Source organism: Anastrepha ludens, chromosome 3 (genome assembly GCF_028408465.1).
Source record: "Anastrepha ludens isolate Willacy chromosome 3, idAnaLude1.1, whole genome shotgun sequence".
Lineage (NCBI taxonomy): Eukaryota > Metazoa > Arthropoda > Insecta > Diptera > Tephritidae > Anastrepha > Anastrepha ludens.
In genome coordinates, this window is record NC_071499.1 from 17,204,310 (window position 1) to 17,214,381 (window position 10,072).

At 39.3% G+C, this 10,072-nt stretch overlaps 2 protein-coding genes across 2 annotated transcripts; both read left to right on the forward strand.

Annotated features, from left to right (window-relative positions):
- The first annotated feature begins 946 nt into the window (after positions 1 to 946).
- LOC128856281 (uncharacterized) lies at positions 947 to 6,214 on the forward strand. The gene is made up of 3 exons (XM_054091578.1): positions 947 to 1,115; positions 5,579 to 5,755; positions 5,830 to 6,214. The coding sequence occupies exons 1-3, from the start codon at positions 1,055 to 1,057 to the stop codon at positions 6,042 to 6,044; spliced, it is 453 nt and encodes a 150-aa protein (XP_053947553.1). The 5' UTR covers positions 947 to 1,054; the 3' UTR covers positions 6,045 to 6,214.
- A 1,782-nt stretch (positions 6,215 to 7,996) lies between these two features.
- On the forward strand, positions 7,997 to 9,844 carry LOC128856282 (achaete-scute complex protein T5). The gene has a single exon (XM_054091579.1). It carries the CDS (start codon positions 8,677 to 8,679, stop codon positions 9,565 to 9,567), a length of 891 nt encoding a protein of 296 aa, XP_053947554.1. The 5' UTR covers positions 7,997 to 8,676; the 3' UTR covers positions 9,568 to 9,844.
- The last annotated feature ends 228 nt before the right edge of the window (positions 9,845 to 10,072 follow it).

Below are 10,072 nucleotides of genomic sequence, written 5' to 3' on the forward strand. Positions count from 1 at the left end.
ATATATATACATATATAAATGTTTTAAAAATAACCAAATTATTTCAATTCAAATAACTCTATACCCAAATTCTCAACATCGAATGTATTTGAAAATTATATCTATTTTCATTTTTTTTTCAAATCTCTTTCCGTGTACTTTTACTATATTCTTCTTCTTCTTAATTGGCGCGATAACCGCTTACGCGATTTTGGCCGAGCTTAACAAAGCGCGCCAGTCGTTTCTCTCTCGTGCTAACCGGCGCCAATTGGACACACCAAGTGAAGCCAAGTCCTTCTCCACCTGATCTTTCCAACGCACAGGAGGCCTTCCTCTTCCTCTGCTACCATCAGCTGGTACCGCATCGAATACTTTCAAAGCCGGAGCGTTTGAATCCATTCGGACGACATGACCCAGCCAACGAAGCCGATGGATCTTTATTCGCTGCGCTATGTCTATGTCGTCGTAAAGCTCATACAGCTCATCGTTCCATCGCCTGCGATATTCGCCGTTGCCAACGTGCAAAGGTCCAAAAACCTTACGCAGAATCTTTCTCTCGAACACTCCAAGCGTCGCTTCATCGGATGTTGTCATCGTCCAAGCTTCTGCGCCATACGTTAGGACGGGCATGATGAGAGTCTTGTAGAGTGTTAGTTTTGTTCGTCGAGAGAGGACTTTACTGCTCAGTTGCCTACTTAGTCCAAAGTAGCACTTGTTGGCAAGAGAGATTCTACGTTGGATTTCAAGGCTGACATTGTTATCGGTGTTACTATATTCAGGCTTATAAAAAAAACAATTTTTAGACGAATTGACGGCTACGCCCAAAATATTTGTATCACTTGAGGGGGAATGGCTCTACTGCGGAAGCAGTCTTTTTATTTTATGGCCGCACATCGTAAACTTATTCTTAACAGGTGTTCGATTAGACAGCTCAAAGTGTTATCGCTGAGTTATTATATGGCTTGTTTGGGTTGGTGAACATTTAATAATTTGTATTACTTTAGTGTCAGTTCGCTACGGTAACTGTGATCAGCTACTTTTGTTTAACACTCATCGGTGGAGGACTTTTTCAAACATGAATTCCAACAAAATTCTCATCACCCTGGCAGTAGTCGGCTTATGCTGCCTTACGGTTGGTAAGGAGATTTTGTTAAGAATTTTTTTTTAACCATATCGATTTTTTTTTTTTTTATTTTTTTTTTGGTTTTTATTATTTCTAATAAAACTAATTATGTTAATTAGTTACTTTTTGTTTTTTAAATTATTCGTTGAAGTTAAGGGGCAAAACTAGTGTGGTGTGGATACCGAAGAAAAATTGGATTTTTTGTGATTAATTAAAAGAAAAGTATTGCATCGAATGTATGCTTCAGAAGAAATCGGATAATATATGTATTTGTGTGCAGTTGATTTAAGTGACTGATTAGTTTTAGTATTAAAAATAGTTAATTTTCAGTGACTAAAGGACTAAAGGCGTGAAGATCTTGGAAGCCGCAAAAACAAAGTTCGCTCGCAGTTGCAATGGTGGCCTAAAATCAATTAAAAATAAAAATTTATGTGCGTTATAATAGAGAAAATTACCTGTGCAATGGGCAGCAAGAACAAATTTTAAGTGAAATAAAAAAATTTAATTGTAAGTTAAATAAAAATATAAAAAAATTTAAGTTAAATAAAAAAAATCTAAATTTTAAAATAAATTTAAAAAATCAAATTCTGACTCAAAATCGGCCGTTTTGTGCTCGGTATTCTGACTTTTCCGACTCTAAAAAAAAAAATTAAGGTTTCTCGTATGGAATAACAAATACTAAATACGCAATTACAAAAGCGCAGCAAAAAAAGAAGAATTATATTATTTTTTCTACAGAATTCTTTAGTAATCTGCATCTCGAGTTGCATAAATGCGCTCGGACTACGCGAGCTAAGATACTAAACGAAAAAATTCTGGGACAGTTTTTTGTGATTATTTGACTCAGTAATGTTTGAGCGTGCGCCGTTAGATGAACATCGACCAATGAAAAGTGCTTCTTATTTTATACCATTTCTTCCATTAATTTCAAAACTCAAGCCAAGCGGCTGAATGAGTGCTGATTTCGCTAGTTTCGATGTAATGGATACATCACTATCAGGAAGGCCACCTACCAAAAATGTTGCTAAAATAATGGAAATCTGCTCGGTTGACTGTTATGTAAGCATTTTTCCGATTGAAGCCAAATGAATAAGGCCTGAGTGTCTTCGACTGGACATAAAGCCAGAAATGCCAGACTATAGTCTCTCTCAGCTTGGTTGGGAGCTTCTTATGCAACCACCTCATAGTCAGGATCTGGCGCTAAGTGATTACGACCTGTTTCTGTCTATTTAGCAGGATTTCGCTAGTGGAAAATTTGCCTCAAGACAAGTTTCTGTGTATTTCGAAGGACTTTGCTGGTGAAAAATTTGACTCAAGATAAGTTTCTGTGTATTGCGAAGGATTTTGTGCTGAAAAATTTGGCTCAAGCCAAGTTGCTGTCTAGTTATTTGGAAGGATTTTGCTGGTGAAAAATTTGCCTCAGGACAAGTTTCTGTCTATGTCGAAGGATTTTGCTGATGAAAAATTTGCCTCAGGACAGGCTTCTGTCTATGTCGAAGGATTTTGCTGGTGAAAAATTTGCCTGAAGACTAGTTTCTGTGTATTTCGAAGGAATTTGCTAGAGAGAAATTTGCCTCAAGGCAAGTTTCTGTCTATTTAGCAGGATTTCGCTAGTGGAAAATTTGCCTCAGGACAAGTTTCTGTGTATTTCGAAGACTTTGCTAGTGAAAAATTTGCCTCAAGAGAAGCTTGTGAAAATTGGCTGCTCCAATATTTCGACCAATAGGCACGAAATCCCTAATGGGAGAGACAGAATGGATGTTCACCTAAAGTAGTAATAAGTTAAAAAACATAATTGGATCATTTGGACTACATAAAATAAAGTTTTCAATGCCATCTTTCTAATTTTTTCTTCTAAATTTACCCATACATAAAAAAAGACTCAAGTTAGCCTTATAAAGAGTGATCCATTTAGAGGTATCAGATTTTAATAAATAAAGACTCAAATTGAGTGGGCAATCTTTTTTACTTTTGTGTACATTCATTCATGACATTTCTTTTCGAAAATAATCCCTTTCAAAAGTTGACCGCGACTGGACCGTAATTTGGACATCCGTAAACATCAATTTTGAACGACTCGCTGGAGGACTTCGGTCGGTATCGCGTGAAGAACTTTAGTAATGTTGGCTTTCAATGCCTCAATCGTAGTTGGTTTATCCAGAAAGTATTATACTTTACATACCCCCATAAATAGGAGGCCAAAGGGGTGATATCACATATCCTTCCGAAAGGGTGATTAATTTTGCGCCACCTCTTTTGTATTATAATTTTTTTTTAGTTAAGATAAAACTCCTTTTGGAGCATAGGGCGTCGGTGCGGAGTTGCCTGTTTTCCATCGGACGCGTGACCGATTGGGGAATATTCGTGGATTTTCGGGATAAGTAGGAAATAAAATACCACCCGCGGACCAAAACAAGCCCACACAAGCTTGGAGGTGCAGATAGACATCCTGTCACTAAGCCAGGGCAGGCGGCCTAGCAACCCGCCTATCTGAAACTCCTTTTGCCAACAAATCGTCAAACTTACTGTCTCGAATAAAGCAATCAAATCAATCGTCGACTAACTTTGGTTATCGCAATTGCGTCAGCATATATTTAAAATTTTGGGTTGGGGAATAAGTTCATAGAGTTTTTATATTTTCTTTTATTTTACGACGATTTGTTTGCTATTCGGCAAAGAGTAAATACTTCTGCTCTACAAAACTATGTTAATTGTATTATATTTTTGAGTTATTTAATTTTTATTAGTTTTGAGGCTTAGAATTGGAATACTCAGGAGGCAAAAATCAACATTTTCGATATCTGCTCTTCTTTGCTTTTCGTCGAGGTCAAAAAGCTGCCGAAACAGCACGGGATATTTGTGAAGTGTATGGAGAAGCTGTCATATGGTTGGGAAAGTGCAAAAATTGCGAATGGTGACTTTGACGTCGATGACACGTTTCGCAGCGGAAGGTCTTCTGAATTCGAAGAAGAACATCTCAAATCTCTTTAGAAGGAGAACGGTCGCCAAATCAGTTGTGAACTAGCGGAAGAAATGAACACGATCACAAAACGATTTTCAGTCACCTTCATTCAATGCGATTTACCAAAAAATTTTGAGCCTGGGTACCTGTGTGCCTCACGAGTTCAACGAAAAAACAAAGAAAGTCGCTTTCACATTGGTTCTCTTTTTGTACCGCATCGCTATGGGGGATGAGATATGGTGCCTATATATCAATATGAAGCCAAGAAAGGAGTGGGTGGCTCTAGCGGATACACCAAAGCCGAGAGTCAAGCCAGATCTTCTTCCAAAGAAGACCATGATATGTGTTTGGTGGGACTGGAAGGGCATGGTGCACTGAGAAATGCTCGAAAAGAATAGTATGGTCAGCAAGGAGCTCTACAGTGCCAAGCTACACCGCATGAATGAGGATATTCGACTGAAAAAACCTGATCGACATGATCAACCGATACTTCTTCACGACAACGCGAGGCGCCATGTTGCTCAAGTCGTCAAAACCGCACTTCAAGAGCTCGAATGGGACCTTGCACTGACCAATTAACATCTCTTTCGCTCCCTATCAAACCGGATGACGTGCGTTACCTTCACTAACAAAGAGTTCCTAAAAAACTGGCTCAACAACTTTTTTGATACCAGACAATGTGATTTTTGGCGGAATGGCATCAACAAATTGGTGGAGAGGTGGGAAGAGATTGTAAACAGCAACGGCGAATATTAAAGGGATTTCCAATAACATGTGTTATCTATCGCTATCGAGAGATGATTAACGATTTTTTATGGCCGGAATTGGATGGTATTATTCTGGGCAATGTTTATTTTCAGCAAGACGGCGCTACGTGCCACACAAGCAACGAAACCATTGATCTTTTACGGGAAAAGTTTCTGGGCCGTCTTATCCCTCGACGAGGTGATCACAATTGGCCACCGAGATCTTGTGACTTAACACCCTGTGACTTTTTTCTTTGGGGCCACGTGAAAGAGAAGGTCTACGCCAACAGCGCAGAGTCGATTCAAGGGGTTGAGGGTATCATATTCAAAGAGGTGAGGCTATCGAGGACACGGGGCAGCCTCTTTGCAATTCGGTTATGGAAAATTTCATGGTCATTTGCCTGATGTTATTTTCCACTATTAACGGCGGAAGGTTTCTCTTCATAATGAAATAAACATCCGATCATTTGTATTAAAAACAGCATTTTTCTTTGAATATATAAATAACACCTCTTATTGGAAAACATTTTATAATTGATTAACTTAATAATATAATTCTTGCTTTTTGTTTAAATAAAAGTCCTCAGTAAAAATGCTACGAACTTATTCTACAAACTACATATAGATATTTCACTTACATATGAAATTTATGTTGGGTAACAAAGTTTATTTTTGTGTTGCTATAAATAAAATTTTGCTTTATTATTTATTTTATTTATACTGCCTTTATTTGAATTTAATTGATTTTCTCTTTCATTCATTTCACAGTCAATTCCTTGAAGTGTTTCTCCTGTATTGATTCCAAAACTTGTAAAAAACCAAGTAAAGTGCAGTGCACCTACGACTCAGCCAACAGTACCAGAAACTATCTCGATTTGTACTATACAGGGGTACCAAATACCACTAGTATTGGTTTTTTGTGTATGAGTGATTTGCTGAAGACAAGTAAGCTTTTCCTTAAGGCGAAAACTCAAGTCACTACTAAGTACTTCCTTTTGTTCTTCTATTTTTGAACCTAGCGGGCAGCGGCGAAATAATGCGCAAGGGTTGCATTTTTAATAACTACCAGAGCTGCTCTTACAATGTACGCCCATATTTCTCTCAAAACTATCAACGTTCGTGCAAACAGTGCAACACGGACGGCTGCAATCCAGCTGATCGCGCTAGTGGTAGTTTATTGGCCGTCGCGTTCACAGTTATGGTGACAGTATTCGGGAAGCGAGTGTGGCCTTAGGTAGCTGAAATTGATGAAATTTAAAATGTGTTTCTTGATTGCGAAATATTTGAGTGTAAATGAAAACAGTAAACAAAACTAATCAATTAATGAGTTTTAGCAGTAATTTTATTAGAAGGCGATTAAAAGAGGTGATAAGCGTCAATAAAAGACGTCAACAATAAATCGTAGAGCAGTTTGGCTTATCTATCTATCTCGTACATTACGATAATCAAAAAAAATATGTATATAAATATATATTTATATATGTATATATTTTTCTTGATTTCACTTTCGAGAGACTCCTATATTTTTTCTTGTTTTTTATTCGATATTTACACGTGTAGAATACTTTGAAAATTAACATTAAATTCCCATGGGAATACATATGTAAGTATAAATCTCCACAAGGTGGAAAAGGACTTCGCATCACTTAGTCCAACTGGCGCCGGTTAGCTTGAGAAAGAAACGATTGGCGTACTTCGTTAAATGTGGGTAAAATCGCGTAAGCGGTTATCGCGCCAATCACAAGAAGAAAAAACCTTCATACTTTAAACTTCCCTGATTAAATAACCACTCAGAACTAACACTGATAAAACAAAGCTGATGCTATTTACCGGAAAGTATAAACCTCCACACATATTAAATAAAAACGTCTCCCTCTTTCATCGGAAATTAGGTGTCTTGGAGTGATACTCAACTCCAAACTTCACTGGAATCTAAACTTTGAAAATTAGGTAAGGAAGACCAGCATAGTTTTCCACTCCTGAAAAACTATGCTCGGTAAAAAATGAGCACCCAAGCCGCAGGTCGTGCTGTGGATGTACAACGTAGTGGTTCTGCCAGTTGTAACGTACGGATGCCTGGTTTGGTGGGTAGTTCTTCGGAAGGGTCATAATATCACTAAACTAGGGAGGGTGCAAAGGGCTGCATGTTGCATATAGAACTTGCCTCAGTGCAGCCTTGAATGTAGTTCTGCACTTAGGTTAGGTTAGGTTGAAGCGGTTGTCTTGTGGGACACACTCATAGCCCATTGTGATGCCGCGTGGGGAGCTTGTCCCTATCTCTCCTAAAACCAGTGTGTGCTTTTAAAAAAATTTGGATTATCTCTGATTTCTGCAGTAACGAGATCTTCTAACTCATATATCGTGCTAAAGGCGAGGCCAGACCGAAAAGAGCACGTCAAAGACGTTCAAAAATAAAGGTCATGATGACAGTTTTTTTCGATTTTCGTGGTGTGGTGCACTATGACTTCCTTCCACCAGGCCGAACTGTTAATAAGGAATTTATTTGGGCGTTATGCGTCGTTTACGTGAAGTAATTCGTCTAAAAAGACCAGAATTATGGGCCAACAACTCTTGGTTTTTGCATCACGATAATGCACCGTCTCACACTGCACTCGTTCTTCGTGACCATTTCGAAAAAAGTTCCACGCATAGCGTTGGGCAACCACCGTATTCGCCTGATTTGGCTCCGTGCGACTTCTGGCTATTCCTAAAACTCAAGAGACCTCTCCGGGGAACGCGTTTGGAGTCGATTGAGGAGATAAAAGCTGAATCGAAGAAGGTGCTGATGGCTATACCGGAAATGGACTATTTGGCATGTTCCGGGGATTGGAAAAATCGTTGGCGTAAGTGTATTTCATCGAGAGGGGATTATTTTGAAGGGGATGAAATTGATTTACAAGAATAAATAAAGATTTTTCATTTTACAACAAAATTCACCTTACTTTTTGCGCCCACAGTAGTATATTACAGTTGTTTGTTTTACTTTATTTTGGCTTGGATTCAAAGTGTTTTTGGATGTTTTGGATAAAAATGCTGGAATTTATTTAGGTATTAAAAAAAATTTCTTTCTCAGTTGAATTTATGGAATATAAAATACTCAATTTTTGATTATTTTCTTATTAGAAACCGGCCTCCAGACTGGCACACGTTGCTCAATGGCATGGGAATGCGCTCAATTGGCAAAAAATAGCTCAACTCGAACTCAAATAAGAAAATGCGTTACCTGAGTTAGTTAATGCGAATATCAGCATAATCAGAGCCCAGTTTAGAGAATCAATCACCATATAGAGAGGGAGATATGCTTACATGAGAAATAGCTAGCAAACTGTACCCACTTAAAAGGAGAATCGAAGTAGGGGAAGTATAATGGCCAACATTCACAAATAAGTTAAGAGAAACAGATACAAGTTAAGAGCGTAAAGCAGCAAAAGAGATCAAGAGCGCATAGTTTAGAGAGACACCTTACACCAAAATCAGCACTAAACACTCTAGCTCAGGTATCAACCCTCACAAGCGAAGGATCGTGGTCGAGAGCTGAACACCAAACTGGATGCTGTTGTGGCTGCAACCACCAGAATTGCAGGTAAGCATAGCCACAGTCAATGAGTATCTCACTCTTTATCTGCAATTTGCTGAGGTGGTGTGTGATACTCGTTTCGAGAAGAAGTAAAGAATTCCTGTGCATTTATGTGCACTAAGGTGAACGAGGAAAAGGTACAAATAGCGCAGCAACGGCGGGAAGGGCATCATTCAGCCGTAGAGCGCTACAGAATCAACAGGACAAAGGCGTCAAATCAAAGTGCAAACACTTAAAAAGCGCATAAAGACGCATTTCTTAGAAAAAAGAAAAAAACTCACACAGCAGCATGGCACTCGGCAGCATAACCAGCAATAGTAATCATCATCAGCATCAACTCTATCAACGGCAGCTCAGTACAACGCGTATCACTCATCAGCAGCATCAACCGCCGCGTGCCATCGCACCGGCGCCGACACCACTCGTCTTGCCAGCCGTTGGCAAAACGCCCGGGGCGAAATATTATGGCGGCGCCAGTGGCACCACACTCGACTCCAACAACCCGGCTGTAGTGCGACGCAATGCACGCGAACGTAATCGCGTCAAGCAAGTGAACAACGGTTTCACACATCTACGCAAACACTTACCGCCTGCCATCGTCGCAGATTTGAGTAACGGCCGCCGTGGTATTGGACCGGGTGCACTTAAAAAACTTTCCAAAGTGGACACACTGCGCATGGCTGTGGAATATATACGCCGATTGAAGCGCGTCATTGACGAAGTCGATGATGTAAAGCGTGCGAATGCGCAAGCGCCAACCAAGGCATGGTCGAATATGGCAACAAGCGCGTCCGATTCGCCACCACCAACGCCACCCAAAGCAGACATGCAGATGTCGTTGCTGGCTAATAAAATGCAACAACACTATCAAGCATTCAACTACGCTGATAGTTTGCAACAACAGCAATTCATCAACCTGAAATATCAACAGCCACAATTGCAGCAAAATGCGTTCAATCCATATCCAGCGTTAATATCCCCAGCTGGTTCAGTTAGCTCTAGCGTCGGCAGCGACTCGGATGCGTCGTCGTTTTACAATCAGCCGACAACGATTTTGGCAGAGACGCAACAATTTTCGCTGCCTCTGCAAATGAAATATGAGCAACAGTACAATGAGGTGGCAACGGCGTGCACCTCGGACGATGAGGAGGACCTGCTGGACTATATCTCCTTGTGGTAGACTGATGCGTAAAGCTGGGCGGCAATAGGGAGCGATGGAGACTTGAGAAGCTAGTCAGCTGATCGTTGACTTAAATAACCAATGACTGAAACTGCGTATTATTACCTCACTTGGAATTTGTTAGTATTGTATTATTTGTATGTAAATTATTTATTTATTATTATTTTTCGCATATTTTGCGCGTTTTTAGTTTTAAATTTTTGTTAATAGTATTTTAAGATTTAATCTAATAATGGAAGACAATAATTTAAGGTAATAGTTTTAAGTTGCAAACCTCTGGAAGACACTAAATACACCTAAGAATGAAAGAACTTTTTAAAAGAAGCCAACTGCTTTAATTTTTCTTATTTTTCGTCTGAGGGTAGAAAAGAACTAATTTTGAGTTTTAAAGGCTGAGCTCGTATGGAGAAGTTCGATCTGTCCATGGGAATGTAATAACTTCCTATACAGATTTAAAACTAAATTGCTTCTCTAATGTAAGCTAGGATGATGACAATATCCAATG

Excerpts from the sequence above, each read along its gene's own strand:
- LOC128856281 (XM_054091578.1), top strand. The coding sequence starts at position 1,055 with ATGAATTCCAACAAAATTCTCATCACCCTGGCAGTAGTCGGCTTATGC. Across the intron at positions 1,116-5,578 it reads CTTATGCTGCCTTACGGTTG|TCAATTCCTTGAAGTGTTTC; the intron begins GTAAGGAGATTT and ends TTCATTTCACAG. Across the intron at positions 5,756-5,829 it reads GAGTGATTTGCTGAAGACAA|CGGGCAGCGGCGAAATAATG; the intron begins GTAAGCTTTTCC and ends TTTTGAACCTAG.
- LOC128856282 (XM_054091579.1), top strand. The coding sequence starts at position 8,677 with ATGGCACTCGGCAGCATAACCAGCAATAGTAATCATCATCAGCATCAA.